Source organism: Seriola aureovittata, chromosome 11 (assembly GCF_021018895.1).
Source record: "Seriola aureovittata isolate HTS-2021-v1 ecotype China chromosome 11, ASM2101889v1, whole genome shotgun sequence".
NCBI classification, from domain to species: domain Eukaryota; kingdom Metazoa; phylum Chordata; class Actinopteri; order Carangiformes; family Carangidae; genus Seriola; species Seriola aureovittata.
Genome location: NC_079374.1, coordinates 10,370,276 through 10,383,975, shown reverse-complemented (window position 1 = coordinate 10,383,975; position 13,700 = coordinate 10,370,276). Strand labels below are relative to the sequence as shown.

General features: G+C 41.2%; 2 protein-coding genes across 6 annotated transcripts; one reads left to right on the top strand and one right to left on the bottom strand.

Annotated features, from left to right (window-relative positions):
• On the top strand, positions 1–9,746 carry fhl2a (four and a half LIM domains 2a). Of its 5 annotated transcripts, none has more exons than XM_056390105.1 (6): positions 1–68; positions 6,971–7,146; positions 7,254–7,428; positions 8,074–8,243; positions 8,372–8,558; positions 8,648–9,746. In XM_056390105.1, exons 2-6 carry the CDS (start codon positions 6,991–6,993, stop codon positions 8,797–8,799), a joined length of 840 nt encoding a protein of 279 aa, XP_056246080.1. In that variant the 5' UTR covers positions 1–68; positions 6,971–6,990; the 3' UTR covers positions 8,800–9,746. The 5 variants fall into 5 exon arrangements, with proteins under 5 accessions (XP_056246080.1, XP_056246079.1, XP_056246083.1 ...); XM_056390104.1 differs by having other exon boundaries at positions 8–263; XM_056390108.1 differs by lacking the exon at positions 1–68 and adding an exon at positions 4,272–4,329.
• Positions 9,564–13,687, bottom strand: c11h2orf49 (chromosome 11 C2orf49 homolog). Its single transcript, XM_056390110.1, has 4 exons — positions 13,561–13,687; positions 13,231–13,385; positions 10,961–11,210; positions 9,564–10,667 (listed from the first exon to the last, which is right to left on the bottom strand). Exons 1-4 carry the CDS (start codon positions 13,669–13,671, stop codon positions 10,611–10,613), a joined length of 573 nt encoding a protein of 190 aa, XP_056246085.1. The 5' UTR covers positions 13,672–13,687; the 3' UTR covers positions 9,564–10,610.
• Positions 13,688–13,700: the final 13 nt, after the last annotated feature.

The window sequence follows — 13,700 nt, the reverse complement described above, 5'->3', positions numbered from 1 at the left end:
CAGCAAGCGAAGAAAGAGTGAAAATGAGTACAGGAGGCTTTTAATCATCGTCATACATTCAACATCAGGTGACAAAGCCACCACACTAACCAGAGACAGTTTAGTTAATTTGGGAAGGAAAAGCCTGAGAACTATTAAAACTATTTTTGGCCATTGCAGGAGTAATTTATATTTTAAAAGGTTTGTTTTTTCCTCTTGCCGTGTCCGCGGATGCTCCCTCTTCCACTACTGGATCTCAACTAATGGATCTAAACTCTCTTCAGGCAAGTTAACACAATAAACAACTTTGCAAATGGCCAGATATCATGCAAAGTAATCCCACTCATCTCGGTCTGGCTTCATGATTTATTATGGTCATTATTTAAGTTACACATGCATCATTACATTGCCAGCTGGCACAACAGATATTTAGCTTTAAATGAAATCTCAGTTTATTTGTTAGAGCAGCTACAGTGAACCTTAAAGAGTCACATGCTGCAGGCGGCAGGCGGTAACTGTACACAAAATCCTGAGTTTGGAATGAAAGGATTGTAGTCTGTAATGGCAAAGGGAAAAGATAAGTCCTCTCCTTTCCCAGATACTTTTGCAGTCTCACCCAGGTCTCAGGACATTCACAAGGAGCTCAGGGGGCTATGAAAAGGCACTATTACTTCTTCAAATTCAGCGTAATTTGATTCATTGAGTTTATTAGCGATAACACTGTCCTTTTGGCAGGAGAAGTGGATTGCTCCAGAAAAATAATACCACTGACCACTGACCACATTACTATAACTTTAAATTATATCCGGTACTAGTAATATCAGAAGATAGTATTACCCTAAAATGATAGCATTTTTTTTTTTTTGGACAGAATTACCTCCCTACACAGATGATGTGGATTAAGTACCTCAGATGCATAACAGAATGTATCTTATTAAGCAATAATGCAACATTTCTGGCAAAGAGTTAGATAAAAGATTGCATTAAATATAAGGCTATGACTAGCAGCCAAGAATGGAAGCGAGTGGAAACAGCTAACCTGGCTCAGTCCAAAGGTAACAAATCTGCCTCTAAAGCTCACTAAAAAACATGTAAAATTGTCTTGGTTTTATCTGGAGAAAAAATGGAATCAAAAAATGACACAATGCAGTTTTATTGGGGAAACTACTTCCTGGTTGCTTGTGTTTTTTTCCATCCCAGTTTAGATTTAAACATGCCTACTTCCGAAGTGGACAGTTTAATCTGAGCTGGAAAGTTAGAAAAACAATAAGACGCGTCTGGAGCAGTAGCTTCCTAAATATCTCTCTTTGGATAGAGCCAGCTAGCGGTTTCCCCCTTCTTTATGCTAAGCTGCTAGCTGTAGCCTTATTTCCGGAAGCATGAAAGGATTGTATAATGATCTCATCATCTATTTAATTTCCTTTTATGCAGATAATCTAGTCATGTGCACTATGTTTAATACCTGAGTATTAAACATCAAATTGAGGCTATATGGCAGCTTGAGCTAGGAGACTCCTGCTCTACACTTGCTAAGCTGTAAGTATGCCCAATTCCCACAGTGGGAGCCCAAAATGATTCTTTCCCTCTTCATCGGTTCTAATTGCCCATTTGAGACCTTAATTATGACATTGCACGTTCTTTAAAATCAGTCACTGGGATCCATTTCAACCAATTTGACAGGCAGTCAGTGAAGTTCTTCCAGAGGATCGTATTGGATCTTGGATGACCCAGAGAAATTCCAGTCCAATTGGTTCCTGTGGCATTAATGATTAACGGTCCACTAGTGATGATGGGGTCTGCCTGGCTTGACCTTTCCATTTGCAACAGAAGTAAGCACTAGGCTTTAGCATCACGATAGCCTTGCAGTGCCCAGACAGCTGCACCTTTATCCGCTGGCCCTAGCAGCTGAGTTGGAGGCCTCGATCCAGAGGGTACAGTGTGGGGGAGGGATAACTGTGTGCCAGCTGAAGGCCGAGAAGAAGCAAAGGCTGGGGGCAGGGGAGCAAGGACTGAGGGCATGCTCGACCAGTCCTGGGCAATGTTTCAATTGGTCATGAAACAGATTTGTCCTGTGAGGTTTAAATTAGACCACATGTCTGAAATTAAGTGAACTGAGTTAACTGAAAATGCCTATGTTAAATGCTAGAGTATTACTGTAAAGTGTTTAAAGTATACACTGGCAATATAGGGGGTGGATGGTGAACATGTGATTTACATATGTGCTCGAGTTCCACGGGTAACATTTTTTTTTCTTTTTTACTAAAGCACATTAGATACATGAAGGAAAAGATGACTAGTCTGTTAAAGACAGGGTAATCAAATCAAATCTATTCCCAGTCACGTCCTCTGAACTAGTACATCTTCTGTCTTCAGTCTGGCGAACTGTCATCTGACTTCAATTTCCCCCATGTCCAAATGACAGAGCTTCCTGTTTTTCCCAGCTGCCCATGTCAAACCTGTTTAGAGTAGCGTTCATGAAAACATTGCTAAGCTATTGCTCACAGTTTAACAGAAATTGAACACTTCCTGGTGATTATATTTAAATTTCAGTTGGTAAAAACTACAAAGGCCTGTCCAGTATTTGGCCTGTGGCTGCAGAGCCACAGGCCAAATACTGGAATAAAAGATTAATCAGATTACCTGAAATGGCTGAGTGAGACTAACTGAAAGAGAAACATTGTTTTTAAAAAAAATGAAAACTGCTAACTACTCATCCTTGCAACAGCTAATCAGTCTACAGCTCTGTGAGCGTGTATGTAAAAACAGTGGTGATTTGAGTTAAATGCTAAAGTTAGAATACATACATCCTGATGTTTAGCAGATGTAATACCATGTTCACCATGCTAACATTCGTTTGTTAGCGCTAAACACACAGTGCAGCTGAGTCTCAGTCACGCAGCTGTCTCACTACTTTTGCAGGTATCTGGTCATGAAGTAAAGTACTGGACAAATTAAAATTTTGACTTGTGCAAAATCATTTCAACTCATTCTAAGGGAGGCATGAAAATCTGTATCAAGTTTCAAGACAATCTAGCCAATAGATGTTTAGACACTTTACTCAAAACCAAAAAACGTAAAAAAAAAAAAAATTTTTTTAAATCTCATGGCAATCCAGTAAATAATTGTTGAGATATTTTAGTCCGTACCAAAGCAGTAGACCACCCAGTATCCATGTTGCTAGCATGGCAAAAAAATACCGATATAAACACGAAAACATGCATACACAGAGATACATACACACAAACTGACACACAAAGCGCTAAACTCTTTATGGCTTGCCACAAATAGAGCACTTTAATCTTAGTGGAAAACTGCTGACGTATTTTTTCACTGGAAAGACCACCGGGTCAGGAAAACCTGTTTCAGAGAAAGGGAGAGAGAGAGAGAGAGAGAGAGAGAGAAAGAGAGAGAGAGAGAGAGAGAGAGAGAGAGAAAGAGAGAGAGAGAAAGAGAGAGAGAGAGGTGGGATGAGGAAAGAAAGAATTGAGAAGAGCATTGGAAATGATGGAGGGGGTGTAGCAGTGTGAACAAGAGAGAGTGGGGTTGCGGAAAATAGTGCTAAAATTTTCTTAGAAACCATGTGGGTGTCTGTCATTACCAGGCCCGGATACCGTATTCAACACGTTGGACGTTTGGGAATGAATGCGTTTTCCCCTGTGAGGAGGAATATAGGGAGGTAGAGACAGATGAGACACATGAGTAGGGACAAATCTCACAGGACAACAGTCTTTGACATTTGACCCATGGCATCCTTTCCATCACGCATCAGAGGCCATAGGAATATTAAGCCATTATGTCGCCCAACAGAGCGAATGTGTGTTTGTGTATGTGTGTGTTCTGTATTGTGATAATGATAACCACGGATACTTGATGAAACAAAAACAACAGTTGAGAAGATTGACTTGTTTTTTTTTTCTGCAGGAAGGAGGATGGGGAGGGATGATATGGCATATCTGTTGTGGGGAGAAACAAACTGGAAATAAAAAGTGTAATTTAAGCAAGCTCGTGAGATCCTGTATGTGAGTGAGCGAATGAACAACAACTGAGTGACCTTAAATGGCCACATGGTCTCACTGGTGACTGAATGAGTGAAAGGGGGACTCGGGGTTATCTCTGTGAAGCACCGCTGTATTTTTAGATCATCTCAAAAAAGATTGCCTGCCCCCTTGGTACCCCCCCCATACCCCCCAAATCCCCCCCCCTCCTCCTCCTCTGCATTGCCCCTCCCCCATTTTCAATTAGCCCCTGATGGGTGGAGTAATGCAATCAGGAGTTACTACTGCTGAGCCAGAGCCTCCTCTCTCAGTCTGCCACAGACTCCGCACAGGCACACACTCCTCAGACAGGAAGGTAAGACCCAACTCTGTTCAGCTGCTCCACTATCCATCCATTCACTCATCCATCTCTCCACCTATCCATCCTTTTCGCTGGTCTTCATTCACCATGTCTTCCATTCCCTGGGCCACAGCTGCTCACTGTGCTCTGGCATCCTCCTATCTGCCTCCCCACCCACCTGCTCATGTTCTCCCCCTTTCCACCTGCACAGTATCCTCACTATTTAACCACCACCACCCCTTCTCATGTTCTGTCCTGATCTGACAGTCTGACTTCCTATTTCATTAAATCATTTTACTATCTATTTTTGTCCAAAAGAAAAAAAATGCACAGCCCTTGTTGACCCCTGTTAGCAGAGTTAATTTCCACCTTCCAACTCTTCTTTCTTCTCTCCTCATCAACCTCACACTTCCCTTCAGCAACACTGTGTTGATGAAGGTGTCAGCTCCTTACTAGGTAATATATTACATAGTAGTGACTTCTATTTTGGTAAACAGGTCTGTTCTTTTGCTTTTGTTCATGCACTGCACAGCATTTTGTTGTGATGATTGATGTGCTGTGTGAGTACAAGAGGGATTTAAGAGGTTCCTGTAAATATATGTACATATAGTAGCGTGTAAAGTTTTTTATGTGCAGCTTTTTTAAAGTGCAAACTGTAACTGCACATTTTAAATTTAGAACCTAAATTGATTCATCATTTCATTTCATTATTCGCTTACAAGGTGATTCTTCGTGGCTGTTTTTCAAACTTACTTTGTTGACGAGGAATTCCTCCAGAACTGTTGCTTTGGTGGAGTAGAGGATTGCTGTGTAGTAGTCTCACTGTCAGAGAGAGTGCTTAGTGGTTTGCATTTCTTGAGATGGTTGGGTAACATTTGAGAGACAGTCCTGTACATCTTTAAAAAGTCTGAAATGAAGAATTTAACGGCGCAACTAAGATTATTGTAAAAATAAAACTTTTAAAGCAATGAATGCACAAACAGTTGATGGGTCATATAAAAACAGTATTATATGAGCAGTTTCTCACCTTTAAAGAGAGGCAAGTTGTCTTTAAGCACTAGAACATTCTGGGGATACACCAGGCTGCACAGTGGTCCAACACTTACCATGTAACTGACTGTAGCTCAGTTTAGAGAGACTCCCAGATGGGAAGCATCAAAGAGACCCCAGAATCTGGGAAACAGCTGCATGGCATGTCTGAATAGCTAGAGGTTTTATTTGTGGCAGTTCACATTATCCTTTTTTTATTTTTAGGAGTCAGATAAATCCTTATGTAAGCTAGGTGAGTCATGGCTGGAGCAACAGACAATGAGGGAATGTGGGAGGGGTTGAGAACGCTCAGAGCAGAGAGGACATGCAGATTAAACGTCTCAACTTCAACCAGATAAAGGATTCTAACCTTTTGAATGTCAGGAACATCACAAATCACTCACAGATCTCATGTTGAACCGCTGAGGCAGGAATACGCAGAGAGCCCAAATAGATCAAGGGGAAGACGTTCAGACAGTCTAAAGACGATAAAACAGCCGGATAAAGGGAATAACGACAGAGGAGAGCAGTTCGATCAAAACCAGAAATCCAAGAAATTAAGAAACAAAACAGCCACTCAAACAGTGAACAGGAGTGAAGATACAAGTACGAATAAAACTTGAGTCTTCCAGCTTTTCTTTCCTAGCCTCCTTATACAGTCAAAACTGTGCTGAGGAATCAGTGGGCACATAGTTGCATGAGTAGTAGAGCATGTGCGTGAGTGGCTAACAAAAAGCCTGCTTGTATTGAAAGTTTTATGCACAGGGAGACTGGACAGCTGCACCCTTTCTCTCTCTGTTGTTTCTCATTTTCTTCATCATCTTTATCACTCACAAAGACACACACACTCAAATATATAGCCGACACTATCCTTGGTCTACGGAGAGTACGAGTATTTAGGCACAGGTGGGATAACCAGAGGGCTTAACAGCCAGACCACCAACAGCTGCAGATTGTGAGTAGTCATTATTACAAGTGCCATTCAAACCTACTTATACGGACACACACACTCACTCACGTACACACTCCGACGATGACAAGGGATACTGTGATCTGGTGCTGACAGCTGGAGGTGAGGTGATGGATGGGTCAGTGAATGGTGGCATGGTGGGTGTTGGTATGCATCAGTTCAAAAGTTGACTGTCTCTAAGCAGGACTGATAGGAGTTATTTATATCCTCCTCATCTGTCACCTTCTGCCTCTGACATGGAGAAGAAAATAAAGGGACTGCTAAGAGATGGGACGGGGAGATGAAAGGGGGAAAAATGCTACCTGGAAAACCCCTGTAACGTAAAGGGTCTTGATACTGAATGCTGATACTGTGTCCTGGAAAACATTTATTGCTAGGAATTTACAATCTCTGGGAAATTGATCTCTGCTGAGTGTCAGTGTCACTGCAAAGATGTATTTTGAAAAAGTAGCAAAAAGACAAAACTGTCTACAAGACATACTATTGTTTTGGTAGCAGGATGTGGAAAATCTTTTGTAATCATCCAGATAAAGCTGTTTCATATGTTAAAGTTTTGCTCAGCCTCCATGCTGTTTAACAGGACATGTTCCCCTTCACTCTCTATCTCTGCATCTTTGTTCTTCCCTCTCTCTCTCTCTCTCTCTCTCTCTCTCTCAGGTGAGTGACCCTGGGTCAAGATGACTGAGCGCTACGACTGTCATTACTGCAAGGAGTCCCTGTTTGGGAAGAAGTATGTTCTCAGAGAGGAAAATCCCTACTGTGTGAAATGTTATGAGAGCCTGTATTCCAACACCTGTGAGGAGTGCAAGAAGCCTATTGGCTGCAACACCAGGGTTTGTACCTATGAAGACTAACATGCTCTGTCTGTGGGTTTCTGCCGTGAAAACTAAACAACATGAACACCAGCCTTATTCTAACTGTCCCTCTGATGTTCTTGTAGGATCTGTCCTACAAGGACCGTCACTGGCATGAGGACTGTTTCAAGTGCTTTCAGTGCAAGCGCTCGCTGGTGGACAAGCCCTTCTCCACCAAGGATGAACAACTCCTCTGCACTGAGTGCTACTCCAATGAGTATTCCTCCAAGTGCCATGACTGCAAGAAAACCATTATGCCAGGTGGGAAGAAAACCACAAAGCGAGCAACCGGTTTGAGCTGAGCCAGCACCATCACAGCAGATAACAAAAATGCAATTTCTGATTTGCAGAAAATCGCTTTATCCCTCAATGTTTGATTGTCCTTTTGAGTTCTGAAAACCTTATCCCTGAGTAAAAGGAGAGGTAGAGATATCAAGGTTGGAATCAATGGGATGAGGTCAAGCAACCTTATAGTTTCTCCAAGAGATATAGATAATAATACAGGTTAATAACACAGGGAGGATACTAGTTAGGTATAACTGAAGGACATCAGCATGCATGCACACTCATTGTGTTCACAAATTGCCACAAGGCTGTTACATTGAGATTCAATCACACGCATTCAAATGAGTGCATCACGTTATGATGAACTCTAAGGACTAAATAGATAATAACAAACCCTAAAGGAGCAATTCTGAAAATTGCTAACATTTCTTTAGATGGTACTAAAGAACCATTAAGATAGTTCAAATAGTTCCACAAATTATACACGTGGTTCTAAATGTAAAAAACATAATTAAATATTTACTCTTTCTAGACCCCAAAATACGTTTGGTTTCTTTAATTCCATTTTATTTCCGTTCTCTTTGCATCCTTTACTCTCCATCCATCCATGTTTCTCTGAAGGCTCCAGGAAGATGGAGCACAAGGGGAACAGCTGGCATGAGACGTGCTTTACCTGCCAGAGATGCCAGCAGCCTATTGGCACAAAGAGCTTCATCCCTAAGGACAACCATAACTTCTGTGTGCCCTGCTATGAGAAGCAATTTGCCATGCAGTGTGTGCACTGCAAGAAGGTAGAAATGCCCGATTGCACATATCGTAAAGTCAAGTGTAACTAATTTTCAAAGTAGAACTAAATCATTCTCCATCTTCACTCAGAGAACCGTGCTTACACCTGTGTGTGACAATTCTCTCCTATTAGCCCATCACCACTGGCGGGGTGACCTACCGTGACCAGCCCTGGCACAAGGACTGCTTCCTGTGCACCAGCTGCAAGCAGCAGCTGTCTGGCCAGAGGTTTACCTCTAGAGACGACTTTGCTTATTGTCTCAACTGCTTCTGCAACCTTTATGCCAAGAAGTGCGCTTCCTGCACTACCCCTATTAGCGGTAACCACTAATGATTGGTCTTCCTGGATCTAAAAATGATCTCTCCCGTTTCACTGATGTCTTGACCTACGCTTGATTTTCTCTTTCAGGCCTTGGAGGCAGCAAGTACATTTCCTTTGAGGAGCGCCAGTGGCACAATGACTGTTTCAACTGTAAGAAGTGCTCTGTGTCCCTGGTGGGGCGTGGATTCCTCACCGAACGTGATGATATCCTGTGCCCTGAGTGTGGCAAGGACATGTAATTCAGTCTGAGGGATGACAGAGACATCTGATTGGATGATAACTATGATCAAGGAATGAGAAACATGCAATAAATACTATCTGAGCATATCTATACTACCAAGCATTACTATGAATGTATATTGTTTTACGATATGAAATACAAACTAATAACAGTGATATTTGAATTCAAAATGTTTAAGTTAAATTTTAATTCTTTGAGAAAAAGTCTTTACTAACAAAATAACTCAGCACGAATGTAAAGACATTTGCTTATGAAAGAGCAACACGTTTGCAGACACTGTAAGCATTTTGACATAAATGCAGACTTTGACGTGTAATAATTACTGCTTTGTGCATGGATTAGCTTGGTGCTGAAATTAGATTGAGTTTTGTGAATGAGTTCTGCTATAACTAGACAAATATAATATTCATATTGCAACTTCACTCCTATAAAAGCTAATTGTAGCTATGCATGAAATTACATAAATTTTAGAAATATTAATACAAAAAAAACATCACGAAGAGGTCAAAATGTTTCTTTTGGCAACTTTTAAGCTGAAAATGCAGGAATTTAAAATATATATTTAATAAAAATTTTAAAACATATTGCAGAATGCTGGGTCAAAACCCCTTAAAAGGAATTTAGATTTCCTTTATTTAATCATTTAATCTCAATATTCACTTTAAAAGTACATTATGTAATATATATTAACATACCAGCATATCAAACATGGGCCACTAAGCTGCTGACTTTTCTACTGCAATTAAATCAACAAAAGTGATGCATTGTATTGGACATTTTATTTAAAAAAAAACTGTTTGTACAAATATGTCACTTGATTTGACAGTGGATTCAAAATGCTTTGTGAATCCTGTTACTGTATGTTTCTAAACTCTGTCAGTTTCAAAGACAGCAACCGCAAAGTCAATTTATCCACAATTTTCAAATAAATCTACTTCAACAAGACTTTATTCTGTTTAATCCATATTCCTTTCTTTTCCTGAATCATTAAAATGTGATATTTACATGTATGAATGTAAATTACCTGCTTCGTCTGTGGCAGAATGGCTGCTCAGCAGTGGATTATGATCCAGCTGTACAAGAAAATCGTTTTTCCTCTGTGTAATGTTTACCACACTACACTAATATTTAAAAACCCTGAACAACTCGTGAAACTGCACTGAGGTTCGAATAAAGCTCAGTGGAATGAAGTTAATCGAGGATAAAAATAATACATAACATCTGTTCAAAATTTCAAGCGAACACACCAAAGCAGAAATTTGTTAAACACTGCCACATAACATGTTCGCAATGCCTCTTGGATACGCCAGCACTTTGACAGTCTGGGTCTCAGACTGTGAGATTCTTCAGCATCTGTTTCAGTCTTTTTTTTTTTTTTCAGCATATCCAATCCAAGAAACTCACCCTTAAACCATTGCAAACCAGTACTTGAGGCCCTTTTACCAAAACCAATTCCTTCACAGAAACATAATACGGACAGCCATAATTTCCTAAATGGCATTCAGGAGTTGCAGATCATTGATGGTAAGGGCACTTGAGGTTGTGGGAAGCTACGAGGAGGCCTGTGACGTCAAAAGCAGGGCGATGTTCGGAGCACCGCCCTATCCTCTCCGCTCCCAGAACTGAACGAGAGCAGGGAGGTGGCCATGACACACAGGTAAAACGGCTTCCACCTCTTTCTGTGATGCAATTAGTGTGAAAATTGTGATGGGGAGAACAAAGGTAGAGGGCAGCAACAGTTGGGTGTTCAGTGATGGGAAGGGAGTGATCAGTCTTCGAGAGCCTGAGCTCTCATCAGGTCTCTGTGAGTCAGGGCCATGTCACATGCTGGATCTTTTTCTTCACCTCTGGTGACTTCGGTGTAACCTGGAGTGATGAAAGATGAAACAACAAGTAATATAAATACATTGATATCAATGATTTATTAAATGATGGATTCATAATAATTTGCTATAATAATTTGCTATTGGAAGTTTTCTCTTTTGCACAGAATCAAAAGATTTAACCTCTAAATACAATATGATTAATACAAGCAACATAATGTTTTGTGTTGCTTGTAATAATTATATTGACAAGACTGACAAATATGCACATTTTCCTTGAATAGCGCAGTAAATTTGAGTACAGCACATAACTGAAGTGACAGAAAAGGTTCCTACCGAGCTGTTTGCTTCTCGTTTGAGGTTTGCGGGGTCAGTGCTGCGATGAATGGATGAGGAAGAGGTGTTGCCTGATAGTTTGCGGATGGGGTTGGACAGGTTTCCTGCTGGAGGAGGTTTTAACCTGTCAGTGATCCCTGTTGACACTGTGCTACTTCCCTCTGGTTTCCTCACTTTGAGCAGGCCAGAATGAGAGGAACTGCCATCAAACACGATCAGAGGCCTTTTCCTATTGTGGTCGTTACTCGCACTACAAATTACCAAACAATAATAACAACAATAATCAGTTTTTTACATTCAAATGGATTAAACTCCTGTTGATAGTAAGGGGCTCTATTTCCATGCAGGTGTGCAGCAAGAGGAGACACACTGAGATTATTCCCACGTCTGTGCCGCTTTGGTATTTCGGAGACTTGCAGCATGTTAAAGTGGGAGGAGGGGTCAGTTGCCAAACCAGTAACACACTGCAGTCTTAGTGCCAAGAATGACTGTTTTATACTGTCTGCTGCCCACCTGCTTGGAACAGGTCAACAGCACAGCACACCTGTGTTCTGCATTATTTATATCACTTGAGTTGATGCAGGCACACCCACATAAATCTGTCTAAATCAAGCACCAACATTTTTATTCATGTTTTTGCTCGTCTCTTTCACATTCATTCTGCATTCTTCAACCAGCAGACGCGATCTCACAGAGAAAACAACTTCTTCTTTTTTATGATTACGGCATTAATGAGAGTGACACAGAATAAAGAGTCATCGGTGATTCTGTGAGGATCTTTGTAACTTCCTCCCTTATTTTAAGAAACTGAAAAGTATCATAACCATAATCTTCAATTCCTATATAATTTGCAGCTTGGATTGCTGTCTATAAGACAGTAAGGGTATCTCATCAAACCTAATTCCTATCAACTATGTTAAAATGGCAATAAAGTATTCCCGAATCTTGAATCTGGAGCTTGTAGCCTATCGCTCCCCTTTACACTGGTAACTCTCCAGCCATCTGAACACCAGCAGGGACCTGTAGGACTATGCGTAAGATCCCTTACCAAACCTTTACGTGCACACAAAAGACAGAACTGGCATGCAACAAAAAGTAATAGGGTTAAAAAACTGTGCACACTTTTATGTGCACACAATTTCCCAATTTCCCCTTTATAAATCAGCTTGAAAATGTGCACACACATATTCCACTCACTACACTTCCACAATTAACTTATAACTAATTACTAAGTAACCATAATTCCTCGATGCGAGAACCTCATAAATATTAATATCAATATTAATAAGCGGATTACTGTGAAGTGGGTAGGCGCGCACAGAGTTTGGCCGTCACTGCAGCGTCTCCAGTGCTTTACATGCCCTTTTTGCCCCTGGTAGCATGACCTTGAGTTCACTGAACTTGATGAAATATGTGTGTCAAAACATTATTTTAAAATCTACCAATGCACTGTTCTCCAGTTGTATGAAGTTATTTGATACAGTCTCTGATTTTTTTTTAAGCATGGGATAGTGAATCAGGACCTTTAAAAAGGCATTTGTGCTGATGTGCTCCAGAAAGTGATCTCGACTGAGTGTGAGCATTATATGCCCCGACACACTGACCTGCGCTGCTTAGACCTGTGAACGTGGTGATGAGCGAGCAGCTGATGGAAGCACCACTGTCAGCTGCAGAGCAGACTATGACCAACAGTTCAGTAATAAATCACAGATGTTAGTGATTATGATTTTGGTTGGGACAGAAAAATTGGTTTCTAACAACAAGCACAAACACAATACAACACTGCTGGCCTGAATAGAGTGATAAGGGAAATATATTAATCATGACGTAAAATAAAAAGTATAAAAAGGACCATCTGTTTCACCAGTTTCTACAGTCCCACACATTCGCCCGTCAAGTTTGTTTTTATCAGTCCCAACTTTCCATTAAATAAAATGGCAAATTTGTGCGTACACAACGAATGAGGCCCATACTTAGTTAAACTTAATGCTTATTTTTTTGGTCAGTATAGTATGGAGTACCACATTTTCAGTAACAACAGAGATATGTGTGCCTCTGAGGATTAACATGGTATGACAGATAATCCAGTATCTCACCAGAATGGCTGATTTTATGCTGAACTATGGGATATGGTTTGTGAATATACAGGTTTTACGTGTTGGTATCGCTCTGACGTGCTGAGATCACTATAATGCTAACTGCCTGCCAATTAATACACAGTAATGTTCATGCTGAAATCTCCCTTTTGTGGTGTAGGTTACCCGTCTGACCTGTGACCGGCCGGTGTCTGCCTCCCTCGGCTCTTCTCCACCCTCCTTCCCCAGCGGCTGTTGGGCAAAGTCCTCTGCGGCAGCGGGATGACATGCCGGAGGTAGAGGTCTGTGAGCCGGTCCCGACTCCCACAGTCTCTGGTACTGACATTTTTCTGATTCAGACACAAAGTACTGTCAGTTCACCTTGTCCGACATGACAAACATTAATCAGCGTCTGATGCTCAGAAACCTGCTGCAGGTTTAGCCGGCATGCTAACATTATGGTATTCTTCATTTATCTCCACAGTGAACGACACTTCCCACGATTTTCCCGGAGCTTTCACTCACCTCACTTAAAATGAGCCGCATGAAGTCTTGAGACAACAGCTCAGGGTGCAGCAACAGATCCACACTCGAGGAACAAACAGCCTTTCCATCTTGTCCCGTGGAAGTCGCCATACTGGATGCTCTTCCGTTCCCGACATGCC

Bases quoted from the DNA above. Each gene is read 5' to 3' on its own strand.
- fhl2a (XM_056390105.1), top strand. From the start codon at position 6,991: ATGACTGAGCGCTACGACTGTCATTACTGCAAGGAGTCCCTGTTTGGG. The intron at 8,244-8,371 runs GTAGAAATGCCC...CTCTCCTATTAG, and splicing joins AGTGTGTGCACTGCAAGAAG to CCCATCACCACTGGCGGGGT. The intron at 8,559-8,647 runs GTAACCACTAAT...TTTCTCTTTCAG, and splicing joins CTGCACTACCCCTATTAGCG to GCCTTGGAGGCAGCAAGTAC.
- c11h2orf49 (XM_056390110.1), bottom strand. From the start codon at position 13,671: ATGGCGACTTCCACGGGACAAGATGGAAAGGCTGTTTGTTCCTCGAGT. The intron at 13,386-13,560 runs GTGAGTGAAAGC...TGTCTGAATCAG, and splicing joins TGCGGCTCATTTTAAGTGAG to AAAAATGTCAGTACCAGAGA. The intron at 11,211-13,230 runs GTCAGACGGGTA...GGTAATTTGTAG, and splicing joins CAGACACCGGCCGGTCACAG to TGCGAGTAACGACCACAATA.